Below are 12501 nucleotides of genomic sequence, written 5' to 3'. Positions count from 1 at the left end.
TTAGGTCCTCTCGAGATAGGGAGCTCTTACTATCTTGTTTTCATAGTACCCGGCCTTTTTAAGACTATCGGAAGGAGACTCAAGGAGGCAGAAAGTTACTTTATTTCTTCCACATGTTTAGGTTTACATGCGGGACGAAAAAAAAAGACTATTGATGAAGATGAAAAAGAAAAAGCCGTCATCGGCCGAACGAGTGTGGATCCCCAGATTGAGCACTGAATTTTGGTAGGGATCAGACAGCAACGTGGCAAAATGAGGCGTACAAGACAAGAGCATGATGCAGAATGCCAACAAAGAAATAATGTCGCATAGAAGGGGAATACGGTGAATCAGGAAATCAGGAAATGAAATGCCTCAGGATGTGAGAAGAAATCCCATGCGCCAACCAACCTTTTCAGCCAGCATACATACCAGACGCCATCTATATGAAAATTGCAAGATGATCCTGCAAAAGAAAAGAAAGAAAGAAATCGCCGTGCCATATATATCTCCAAAATACATATAGACAAAAAAAAAAACAAAACCTAGGGGAATGACTGCAGTCATCAAGGGCATATAATAATAACACGAAGGAAAGGCTATACAGGATTTGTAGGAGAGTCATTAGGTCTCCTTAGCGGACTGTGCGGACTCTGTGGAGCTGCATTAATAGAGTCGACCCGCGCCAGCATACCGCCCGTTGGGAAGTCATTGCTGCCTATCGAAGAACGTTTTCGGTCTAAGGACGGTCGAGGCTGCTCCCACGACTGATGACGGGGGATTCCAAGGTCGAGACTCCCTGTGTAATTCGTGCCATTACTCCCGTTCTGACTTCGAGGATTGTGAGTAGTGGCAGTAGGTGCAATAGACGGTGGGTAGAATGGCCGTTCCTCTTCCGGCATGGTGGGATCTCGTCTCACCCTCGGTTCAATCGGTTTTCCCAGATCCGAGGAGGCGGCTGACACATCACTGCCTGCGGAAGTGCCGCTGGCGATCACTTCAGCCTTGGGTGGTACGTAGGCCTCGAATTGGTCGAGGTATTTGAACTTCCCCATCGTGACTTGCTCGCGGATGATATCCACGTCCCGAGGAAAGAAAACCTTCTGGGCAGACTTGACGACGAAACGGGGAAGGAGACATAGGGTCACCGTCACAAGGAGAACAGCCCAGAACGAAAGGGCACCATACACTTCCGTGGCGGCTTGATAGAATTGTAACGAGGCAGGAGTGCTTGAATAGACCCCTGTCCAAAAGAAGATGAGAAGCGAACTGATGACATTAATCAGAACCGTCAACCAATCCCAACGGAAGGTATTAAGGAGGATGTAAGTGTTGCTGGAAATCACAGCAGCAGAAGCCACTAGAACACCAATACGCTCGCGGTCGTCAATGCCCAAGCCATTTGAGTGCTGGAAATTGCCCGGTGCATAAAGCATGTAGGGCATGAAGAAACACATCAAGGACTGATAGAACCCATCCAACATGTAAAGCCTAGACGCCGTTAGTGACCGGAGAAAGCATTGATCAAATCCTAAGGTGCTACGCACCAGAACTTAAGTTGAGACCATTCCTTCCGTTCGATACCACGCATGTAGAGTTGAGGGACGGCAAGGGAGACTTTGTCGTCTACATCCTGATCAAAAATTCCCATGAAGATAACGGGCAACGACGTGAACGCCACATTGACCAGGATGATGTAGGTGTAATCGAACAGATAGGATCCGTCAAAGTTGTTGTAAATGGAATACCAGAACAGGGCAAAAGTCCAGACAAGATTCTACGAGAGTTAGCCGGTCTCCATGTCGAACGGGACGGAGAAGCTGCTGTAATTACCTTGTAGAAAAAGTTTGCCGTCGTCTCACCAAGCCGCCGATACGACCATCGTCCGTGAACAAGGACCAGCCGCTGCAGGAACCGGAACTGACCAATGGCGTAATCAGAAGACATAACAGCCTGTCTCCCTTCTTCACCTGCGATGCCGACACCGACGTCTGCTTCTTGAATCATGGCAACATCGTTCGCACCGTCTCCGATGGAGAGAGCCATGACGTTGAGTCCGTTCTTGACCATCCGGACCACGGCTGCTTTCTGGGCGGGGCTGACTCGACAGCAAAGCACGGCTTTGCACTGCTTGCAGAGGAGGAGGAATTTTTGCTTTAACTCGTCTTCGAGCATGAATTTCAGTGTCTCCCCATCGATGACCACCGCATGGGTCGGGGGTGGTGCCTTATGGTCTTGACGGGCCGCAATCAGCTCTTCGTCCGATCCGGTCAAACCGAACGCCTGAAGACGTTTGTCCAACTCCACAGCAGCGAGCTCTGGCTTGTCGGGGGGCACATTGAAAACGATCAGTTCCATGTCATTGTTCAAGAGATTGCAAGAGAAACCGATGTTGATGGCCGTCTCGACCTTGTCGCCGGTCAAAACCCACAATTTGATCCCCGCATCAGCCAGCAAGGAGATAGTGTCTGGGACGCCATCTTGCAATCGGTCTTCAATGGCAGTGCCTCCAAGGAGCATGAGTTCTTGCTCAATCGCGCTAGCTACCTCCTCGAGCTTCTGCTCACGGTCAGTGAGAGCCGAGGCCGCCAAGTCGTGTGCTTCACTCCAGGCGCGATACTCTTCCTCGCTGAGGACCCTTTCCGCGACGCAAAGGGTCCGAAGACCTTCGCGGGCAAACATTTCAAGGTGCCCAGCGGTGATCTTGCGAAGCTCCTGCTGTTGGCCGCGCGCCAGCCGGGAATAGATGATGCTATCCGCACCTTTGCAGAAGAGTCGGATTGTGCCGTCCGGCATCCTGATGATGGCGCTCATCCGCTTCCTGGTCGAGTTAAACTCCAGGGTGTTCAGGACAGTGTAGGTTCGCTCTTGGCCCATGACATTCACGATCAAGTCATCGCCGTTGCGTCCGAGGACTGTGAAGCCGCAGTCTCGAGCAGTGGCAACCAGGGCTGCCTCGTCGGGGGACTGCGCCTTGAACTCGATCTGAGGAGGGTCTCCCGGGGTGTGCTCCGTAATCACGGTATGGCACAGGGCGAGGGCCACCATGAAATTTTCTACCGCCCGTTGCTGCTCAGGGCCCGATCGACCATCCAAGTCGGAGACGAAGTCGGGTGCCACAAACGTTAGATTCTCGTCTTTCAGATACGGGTTGTCATGGATATCGCGGAGCATTTGCAACATGCGAACTCGATCATCAGCGATCTTCTGACGGGCTTTCGCCGCCTCCTCGTCCGCGTTGATCCCTTCCCGTCTCTTCATTCCTATCTGCGCCTCCGTATACGCTTCGCCGTACGCAACGCCGTTGATCGTGCACTTCTTGAACTCCATGACATTCTGCGTCAGCGTTCCGGTTTTGTCGGAGAAGATGTATTCAATCTGTCCCACATCATCCGAAATGTTCCACGACTTTGGGACGCAGGCCATCTGCAATCGCTCATATATCATGTACTTGTCGAAGTGAATGAAAATGGCCTGGGCGGTCCGAACAATTTCGAGAGAGATGTAAAGCGAGATAGGGACCAAGTTCTGGAACAAGATGACAGCCACCCAGAAAGCCACGACACCCTCCACGGGAGGGGAGCCGCCATAAGATCCGAACTCGAAGAAGTTGAGGGAGCCGTTTCCTGTACCCCACGCAAATCCATTGATGAACCCGGAGAGCAGGCACATGATGAACAAGATAATAAAATTATAGATGACATTCCAATTCAACTCTCGAGCCATTCTGGGCCGCTTGCTGGGCGTGATTCCCGAATTCAGCATAATCTTCGTCTCGGAACCGGTGAAGACTACGACGCCGAGAACCCATTCCGTGTTCTGCAGGCTGCACCCTCGCAGAAGCATGTTGTTGATTGTGATCGGCTCGACCATCTCCTGGCGGGGGGCCTCCGGGTATTTCTCATTTCGCTGCTCCCACCGAATAGCACCATTAAAGGCGTATAAGTTGGGGTGGGGAGGCTCGGTCTCAATGATAAATTCCGCCTTCTCGCAGTCTCGCGCATGCTTCACTTGACGTCCGCAGTGCAAAGCTTGCCGGACCTTCAGGTTCGTCTCGCCGTCCAAGTTCTTGGTTTCGACGTAGCAGGCCCCATCCGGGTCCGAGGTAGAGAGAATGACAATGTCCGCGGGGATTTGCTCTCCGTTATACAGCCGAACAAAGTCACCAACCTGAATACTCTTCCAGTAGTCGCGCTTGAACCGGGCCTTCTCTGGGGTCTGCTTCGATCGGTCTAGGATGCTGCCCGACTTCTTGGGTCCGGGTGCGACGCTGTCCCTCACGGATTTACCGGGCCGCAGGTGCCCGTTGCCGTCCGCATCAGCCGCAGAGTCCGGCCATCCTTCTTCTGGGGGCCGAAGGGAATCGGGGTTCGGGGATGGCACTGGGGTCATCTGGATGGCATCCTCACCCGGTCCGTGATCGCCAGCGGTGGAGTAGTAGGAAGCGCGGTGGGAGTAGATTGACTGACGGTTTGTCACGAGCGAGTTTCGCCTCTCATCGTCAAAGATATCGGGTACATTCTTGCCACGGGCCGACTTCATTTTCCTGTACACGAAGATGACGGCGCGGGTGCACGCCTTTTTGAACCGACGCCACATTGAAACATTATCCTCGCTTGCATTGACGTTGTTCCAGTCTACCAGGCGATAAACGGGGGAATTGTTGAGCTCAGTATCCAGGACCGTGCGCCGCCAATCTTCAATCGCATCCTTGACAGCCGTCACTACAACAATGACGATCAGAGGAACTGCGTTCAAACCAGGGCTATTGGCACCGAAGATGGGAAAGAACTGAGGGGAAACATTGTATCAGCACGGAGGTCATCGTTCCAACATTTTCTTTGTAGAAGAAAATGGAGTCAGGTCACTCACGCCAAGAATGATGATAAACAAGAAATACATATTCGCAATATTGTGAAACTGTAGCCACAAGTTTTTTGGGACGAAGGTCAGCGGGGTGTACTTGGCAGTCCGGATCTTATTCCGGGGATAATTCGCCTTGAGATTGCCTTCTTCATCGCGTTCGCTATCTGGGATCGGAATGTTGAAGTAGATCCTCCTTGATGGCCGTGCAGGTTCGGCGCTCTCTTCGGGAGAGGGTTCATTGACGGTCGGCACCGAACTGGCCCCAGACTTTCGCTTCTCCTCCCTCAATCCTACGCCCTTGTGGAAGCGATCCATAATGGACACGCGTTTCCGTACGCCCCCAGTGGTCCCCAGGCGCTGGGTGGCCCATCGCTGTCGCTTGGTCGGCTTCGAGATGTGACTGGGAGTCTCCTGAACCGGATTGCCGTTCTCATCGCCGTCCCCGGCAAACTGGATCACAGCCATTTGAGGCCTGCAGTCGCCCTGGGGGGCATATATGAGGTTCGACGAGGTTTGTTATATATCTAGAGACCGGGCATCCGAACCGCCGTGGCGGACCTTAACAGCGCAGCACGTCCGCAAGGCTCTGGCACCGAAATCGATCAGGGGGGTATAGCCAGGGTGAGAAAATAATGCTTTGAGCCAGGATAACACGAATCGATCACCGTCAGCGGAAAAATTATGTCGACGCTGGGTACGAGGGAGCGCTACAGAAATCGCAGGTAAGGAGGGAGCCGAATCGGACAGCGCGAACGGGAGAAATGGTGACGACGGACGGGTTCGAAGTGCGGGAATAACGGCGTGGACCAGAGATGACAATTGCCGCAAACAACGGTCAGGAACAAGTCAAAAGGGTAAAAAGGGCTCCAGGTGCAGGAAGCCAGGGAAAGTTTGTCTGTTCTAGGGGGGAAGGAGAGAGAGGACAAGGCCAGCTCGATGGGATGCTTAGTCGTAGTCTGTTAGTTGGGGGTTTGAGGGGAGAGGGAGTCCGTCCACTCCCTTCGAGGGCTTCCTTGGCAGGCCGGGAGCTGGCGGGAGCGCGGGCTGCAGCGCCTCTTTGCGGGACTATTGGGACATCTGGTTGTGATTCTTACGAAGTCGGCTTTACGGCCCGGAGGACCAGCAAGCACAGCCAACAGGATTATCTGATTCCATCTAATCAACGGCCATCGATTCACGCAGACAAGGCAGAGCACAGGCGATCGAGCACCTTGGCCCTTGAAGGATCCGGTCGTCACCGTCGATACGCCAGTCACATGCCACCAGATTAATGGAAAATTTATTTGGCTGTCATGTTTCCCCTGGCTAGTCGGGGAGTCGGAGGGGCTTAGGTAAACCAGGTAATGTCTTGCATGGCTCCATTGTAATTTATTTCTATTTCAAATGCAAGATACCTAACTAAACTCCGACCCGGAATCTTATTAGGCCAGCCTCGCTCCGGATTGCATTGCTGCCACCAAGACAAAGAAGAATAACGCAGAACCAGAATCTCGTCAGACGGGTCTTCATCTCTGGTTCCTGACGAGGGACGCCATGGAAGGGAGAAAATTTTTTATGGTCCGCTGTGGCAACGACGAAATCTGGTATCGATTATGACTAAGGTACTGTACCAGAGTCATGAACAGCAACAGCATTCTGGTGTCGAATTATTAATTAAATAATAACCACTCCTTCGTACTCTCTCTGTCCTTTCTTTCTTTCTTTCTTTCTTCTCTCTCTTTTTCTTTTTTTTAATTTTTTTTCTTCATTTTTTTTAAGCTCACCAACTCCCGTTGATGCCAGCCATCAATGTATCTGTTAACTACTCCGTACTGTGGATAATAGTCTCTGCCCTGTCTTGGACTATTACATAATTTACAACAAATATCGAGATAATCTTGAGGCTAATTCAGAGTTCTTCATACTACCTAATTAGTTATAACTATGCAGTATGCACGTGTGTGAGGGATGGCGCAGGGACTTATATAGATGATTCCCAAAATCTCCTGTGCTACGGAGGACGCCAATGCAGGTTCTCAGCAGAGGGTCCAGTGGGTAATGGAGTCAGTCTAGTGGTGCTCCCTGCTCCCGTGCTACACCCAAACGTGGGTGCGCGAACGTCATCCTCTGAAAAACTCAGTGACGTTCCATGGTGACAGCTGTGTCTGCTATGTCATCGTGTACGGAGTACGGAGTACCTCCGACGTAAATCAGTCCATCAATGCGGCTCAGCCACAGTGTGCAGCAAAACCACAAATACACAGGAAAATATTTCTATTTTTTGATCTCAGCCTTCGCTTACCTTGCGGCAGCTGTATGCGATAATAATAACGCAAGAAAGGAGGTCAACGCGTCCTTGACTAACTATGATCAGCTGCTAAACATGACGATCTTCGAAGCTCTTGAGTGGTTCTACCGTTCTACACGCCTGATGGCCCCATAGGACGGGAGTAAATTACAAGTTGCAACTAGATGGGGCAAACAGTAGTACGGAGTAGATCATCAAACATGCACCACTGTTACAGTATAGCACCAGCACACCGCACGGCCACAATTAAAAAAGATTGCTTCCATATCATTTTAAATAATGGAGGCTCACGCCATCTCCCATTATGTGAGGGTGTAACTAACATTTTTCTCTGATTTTGGCTCATTATTATGTTACTTGATGATCGAGAGATACGAAGAGGACCCCTGATTGGGGATCATGTCGATCCTTTGTTCTGGAAGCGAGGATCCTCAGGCCACAGTCATGAAGACAGGTCTCACCTAATTGAACCCCCTGGTTTCTGTCAAGGAGTGAGTGAGCTTCGAACGCAAGAAACGGTCTTGTGTCACAAATCCCAAGATCTCAGAACATCAAGTCATTAATTAGTAACCGTCCAATATGTGCAAAAGTTCGCAAGTTTACGTTAAATCATCCTCTTCAGATACCAGACACGTCTATTTTAAGACAATGTCCACCAGTCATGTACAGTGCGTACTCCTCCGTACAGCGGGCAGGATTGTCAACTTTATTTTCAGCCAAGGCCTCCTATTTCAGCCTGAACCACAATTTGAGCCGTGGGGGCCGCCCCCGAATGACATCGCGGGAGTTCGGCACATCAAGAAGCAACAATTGTCATTGGCATTATTCACCGATCAAAACTCCGTACAGACTATTCCAAAGTTGCGCTTGCGTATGGAGTAATAGTTCCCCTGTGATTGTATGCTGCAGTTGTCAAACCATGACTCAATATGGAAACTGTTCAGGTCTCCGTGACAGAGAAAAAGGATAAGGAGATGTAGATCAGGCGAGTCGATCGAGCTTGGACATAGATAACATTCAAGATCCGAATCTATCCACGTATCGTTTTTCTGCATTGAAACACTGCTAGTTAGTTAGTGCAGGTGGCTGACTAATCCACATTAAATAACAACTATAACATGTGACCGCGCGACACAGCGCGCGTAATTCGCTATCAGGCGTGTCGTTATCTGGAACAGGCAATCATGATGATGGATGCTGCTTCTGCACCTTGCTATTCGAAGTGGCCGACATGTCCCAGCCGCGCACCATTATGGATTACTTCAGGCGTCCACCGTTTCCCCTGAGACAGGACGAGCCTGTTCAGAACGATTCCAAATCTTCTTCTGATCCAGACCCTACCCCGGCGGCTGACCAGCCATCCTCACCCCTCAGCGATCCTCCCTCGTCCCTTCCCTCGCACCGCGCTTCGTCGCAGTCAATTGACTCGCCTGCATTGCAGCTTAGAGAGTCACTGCTCAGCGCAGTCAATGAATCTGCCCACAATGATCCTGCACAGCAGAGCTTCGGGAACAATGCGGGCATGCATCGCAGTTCGTCATTTGGAGGCAGCTTCAATTCGTCTCAACGCATCATCAAGAACGGTCAGGAGATTGTCACCGGTTCTGACGGAGAAGATACAGACTCAATCGAGTCGTTAGAATCCCCAGAGGAGCTCTTGAAGATGTTCACGAAACCTGCCACCCCAGCAGACCAGAAGAAAGACTCGGAGGCCAAAACTATCGACTCCGAGAGGACGTTACGGCCCCGACAAACGACGGCAAGGAACACAATAGACAGGGTATTCATGCCTCAGGTTCCTACGCCAAAATACAAGTTTACACTAGAAGATCTCGTCACGCATGCGGTCGATGATGAGGAGGCCGAGGCTGGTGTGGCGAAGGCCAAAGCCGCCCTCGAGAGTAGCCGGAAGGAGGGCAAAGAAGCTCCAAATGGGACCAGTTCCAGAGAAAGGGGCAAAAGTGCAGATATTCGCGAGGATGTCTTGACATCGGCTTTGGCTGAAGAGAGAGACGAGACGGATCTTCAGCGTCTGCTCAACGCGGTTCGAAGGACGGAGGCGTTTGACCAAGACAAGTCATGGTCATTCTTCAGTGATCAGGCCACCACTCCATCACCACCAGAGTTTCCCCGGGATTCTATACTCCCTTCTTCAAGGGAAGCATTTTTACGAGGTTGGGCGAGACGATTCTTGCTTCTTTTGAATCTGTACTAAAGGAACTTTTAGAGCCTGCCTCCCGTGAACGAGCGTTCCATTCTGGTATTGTGGAGTTCGCTCTTTCAAGAGACTTGCTCCCAGATGAATTGATAATCTGGATCCTCTACTCTGGTTCGTGTTAATTGGTGCATGAATTTGCCGATACTGACTGTTTCACGTAGTCCCGTCAGAGCCTCGAGATGATCTAAGATACGCTTATTGCAGAGCCCTCAAGGTTCGTTTTTCCTTTTCCGGTTCCCTAGCAAGCGTGTCCGTTTTCATCCATTCTGATGCAGTCTGTGGAAAGCGTGCTTCACCCCGACGAATAGCTTCACTTGTGCGCCCAGAGGACATCGATGAGGTGTTTAGGTCATTAGGGGCTAAACCTGCAGCATTGAACCTATCCGAGAGGATAATCCCTGATTGCACCCATCGGCATCATCGTAAGTCATCGTTCTGCCTATATGTCTCGCTTCAGACCATCTCACTGCCTTCTCCAGAAAACCCTTCACGCGATCCGAAGTATCTTCTTTCAGTCCTGGATGTGCTGCAAGGCGCAGCCGAACTGTAGGATTCTCCGAAGTGTTCCCTCTTAGACATAAGGCAGACTGACATGCAGTGTCATAGGTTTTGCAATGATACCCGGGAGCATGCGTTGCAGATCCTGTTTCGATTGGCCCTTGACACCTCGTTAATGAGAAAAAGCACGATTTGTTCGGTTTTGGAGGGTACCATAGTTGAACTTTTGCGAAATATTCCACAGGATATTCGGGACAACATGGTGATTCTGCCCTCCTATTGATCTCAAACAATCTATGCTTACTCTCTGTAGATCAACCGAATCTGTACCTCCGCCTTCAACACCATTCAAGACGTAGCACTGCAGAGTCAGCTGCTGAAACGTATATTGCCCGCTTCGTCTTGGGTTGCCCTCTTCAGGTGCCGCCTGGCGGTCGCTTTCTTCATTGGAGACGCTTCTCCACTGACCGAACCCCCTGATGCGGTTCTGAATCTCAGGCGGATCACCCATCATCTCCGCGATAAGCGCTTCGACGTCAAACTCCAGAAAGATAAGAGAGGGGGCGGTTATGACTATGCGGAACTTGGCGCCATCACGTCACTTCTGAACATTGTCATCGATCTGGGGCGGTTCACGCCGACATTTACAGACAAGGAAGCCGAGAATTCCTTCAATGCTGACGTAGACGCCCTTGCAGAACGCATCAAACGGATCTTCACGGCCATCGAGGACTCTGGAGCATCGCATCTGCGCCGGACGGAGACGAAGCAGAGCCTCGAAGCCTTGCACTATCGGATCATATACTCTGTCCGATCCAAGCCCCCGCCAAAGAAGTCATTCTTTGGAGATGCTGGTCCTGAGAACTGGAGCGCCATCGGCCGGAGTGGCTCTTTCATGGATAAGTTTCTAGCGACCAGAAAGGACAGAACTGAAGACACAGGCTCTCTCGACAACACTTGACTGAATGGCGTCTGGTGAGTGACGACGGGTCAGCCACGTTCCATTTCATTTCCCTGATATGGAAAAACCCAGGCAATCCTCATACATTGAAGACAGTAAATATCTAATGATGAGAAGAAAAATGACGGAAACGACCATATACATTTTATAGATGATGTATGTTTTCCCTATGCCTGTGATTCGAAAAAAGGATCGGACCACGGTCACTTGGACCGGCAGGCCCTTAATCCTGACACTGCAAAGGAAAAGGGAGCACCTACAATACACCGTTCTCTATGACCAGCAGGTAGAAAAAGCACGACACCCGCGTACCTATGTAAGCTTGAAACGAAATGAAAAATCATAAACCACCATCGAGATATGCAGCTCATACATCAGAGAGACACGGGGCAAACAAAGATATCGGAAGAAACAAAAACCAAAAAAAGAACCCAGCCAGCACAGAGAATTGTCCGGTCGTCACCTTAGTCGTAGAACTTCCTGTTCTCATTCTTGCCGAAGAGAGTCTCTCTGACGGCAGGTAAGGCGTCAATCTCCAACAGCCGCAACCGCTCTTCGAAGGTGTTGTTGATGTCGATTTTTCCGTTACCGCCAACGATGATCACACCGCCCGCTCTAGATATTCAAATGGTTAGCGGATTCTCGATCCACCCGTAGGTAGAGACCAAGGGCCAGGTAAACTCACGATCCCTCTGGCAGCGGATTCTTCTCATCAATGTCTATCGTGACCTCCCGGCCGACGTTGTCTTTGAATTCCTTCTGAGCATCTTCAATAGCTTGCTTGAGCACGTCGTAGTCCTTCTCCCGCGCTTGTACCAACACCTTGTCCTCGTTCAGAGCGTACAGCCCTTCCAGGACCAAGCCCTTCAGGGTCCCCTGGTACTTCGTCGCATCTGCGGAGGCGCTGCTGAGTTGCTCACGGGCGCGCTGGAACAGCTCGTCCAGCAGCTCTTGCCGGGCGGAGAGCACGCGGAGACGGGTGCGGTTGGCGAGAGTGGACCGGGTGATCTGCTGGGACATGGCAGCCTGCTTGAACTTCTTCTCGTACAGGGCGTCAATGGCGGCCGTCTCTTGGCGGACCAGCTTGGACTTCTCAATGGCGAACTCCTCGTCCGCTTTGATCTGGATCTCGCGGGCTTTCTCGCGGGCCTCCTGCTTGATGAACGCCGTCATCTTGCGGAGCTCGCCCGCGACCTGGACACAAGCACAGGGACCCCAGTCAGCCTGGCACAAAACACCGCACAAAAGCCCGGGACGGTGCATACCTGGTCATCGGAGAGAGCATGGCGCTGCGACATCTTGGCGGGATCTCTGTATGTCTTGTGTGGGGGGAATGACTGCGATCGAGGGGGGGAGGCGAGGTGGAGGGACAGATCTGGGGAGTGGCAGCTCCCCAACAAGCTTCCCGGAGCGGTGCTGGTTGGAGATGTGATTAACAGTCTGTCTGGGCGAGTATCACCAGCACAGTAGACTAAAGGCGGGCTCGTCCTACCTTTGGATACGTAGGGACAGCCGTAATGCCGGGCAGGACTGGATAGTCTGGTGGTTCAAGCAAGCTTAGCGGGTCCGCCTGCCTGACGTCGGAACGAGCGACAGGAACGGCCAAGTGCCAGGCGTGGTCGGACGCGATGAAGTCAGACGTCCACGTCGCTGGCCTCCGTCACCAGCGTCCCCTCCTTGCCGTTAAGAACA

General features: G+C 51.5%; 4 protein-coding genes across 4 annotated transcripts; 2 read left to right on the top strand and 2 right to left on the bottom strand.

The window, feature by feature from the left end:
- Nucleotides 1-578: 578 nt before the first annotated feature.
- On the bottom strand, nucleotides 579-5310 carry VTN77DRAFT_5544 (uncharacterized protein; the record flags this gene model as incomplete). The annotated part of the gene is made up of 4 exons (XM_069421725.1): nucleotides 579-1470; nucleotides 1527-1756; nucleotides 1813-4770; nucleotides 4852-5310. 4 exons carry the CDS (start codon nucleotides 5308-5310, stop codon nucleotides 579-581), a joined length of 4539 nt encoding a protein of 1512 aa, XP_069281699.1.
- Nucleotides 5311-5657: 347 nt separating this feature from the next.
- On the top strand, nucleotides 5658-6116 carry VTN77DRAFT_5543 (uncharacterized protein; the record flags this gene model as incomplete). Its single annotated transcript, XM_069421724.1, has 1 exon — nucleotides 5658-6116. One exon carries the CDS (start codon nucleotides 5658-5660, stop codon nucleotides 6114-6116), a length of 459 nt encoding a protein of 152 aa, XP_069281698.1.
- A 2247-nt stretch (nucleotides 6117-8363) lies between these two features.
- VTN77DRAFT_5542 (uncharacterized protein) lies at nucleotides 8364-10809 on the top strand (the record flags this gene model as incomplete). Its single annotated transcript, XM_069421723.1, has 7 exons — nucleotides 8364-9306; nucleotides 9360-9461; nucleotides 9512-9564; nucleotides 9637-9772; nucleotides 9830-9896; nucleotides 9957-10110; nucleotides 10162-10809. 7 exons carry the CDS (start codon nucleotides 8364-8366, stop codon nucleotides 10807-10809), a joined length of 2103 nt encoding a protein of 700 aa, XP_069281697.1.
- A 464-nt stretch (nucleotides 10810-11273) lies between these two features.
- VTN77DRAFT_5541 (uncharacterized protein) lies at nucleotides 11274-12107 on the bottom strand (the record flags this gene model as incomplete). The annotated part of the gene is made up of 3 exons (XM_069421722.1): nucleotides 11274-11424; nucleotides 11495-12003; nucleotides 12075-12107. 3 exons carry the CDS (start codon nucleotides 12105-12107, stop codon nucleotides 11274-11276), a joined length of 693 nt encoding a protein of 230 aa, XP_069281696.1.
- Nucleotides 12108-12501: the final 394 nt, after the last annotated feature.

Source organism: Rasamsonia byssochlamydoides (genome assembly GCF_041956645.1).
Source record: "Rasamsonia byssochlamydoides strain NRRL 3658 unplaced genomic scaffold VTN77scaffold_4, whole genome shotgun sequence".
In the NCBI taxonomy this organism is placed as follows: domain Eukaryota; kingdom Fungi; phylum Ascomycota; class Eurotiomycetes; order Eurotiales; family Trichocomaceae; genus Rasamsonia; species Rasamsonia byssochlamydoides.
The sequence above is the reverse complement of the archived record's forward strand: the minus strand, read 5'-3'. Positions and strand labels throughout refer to the sequence as shown.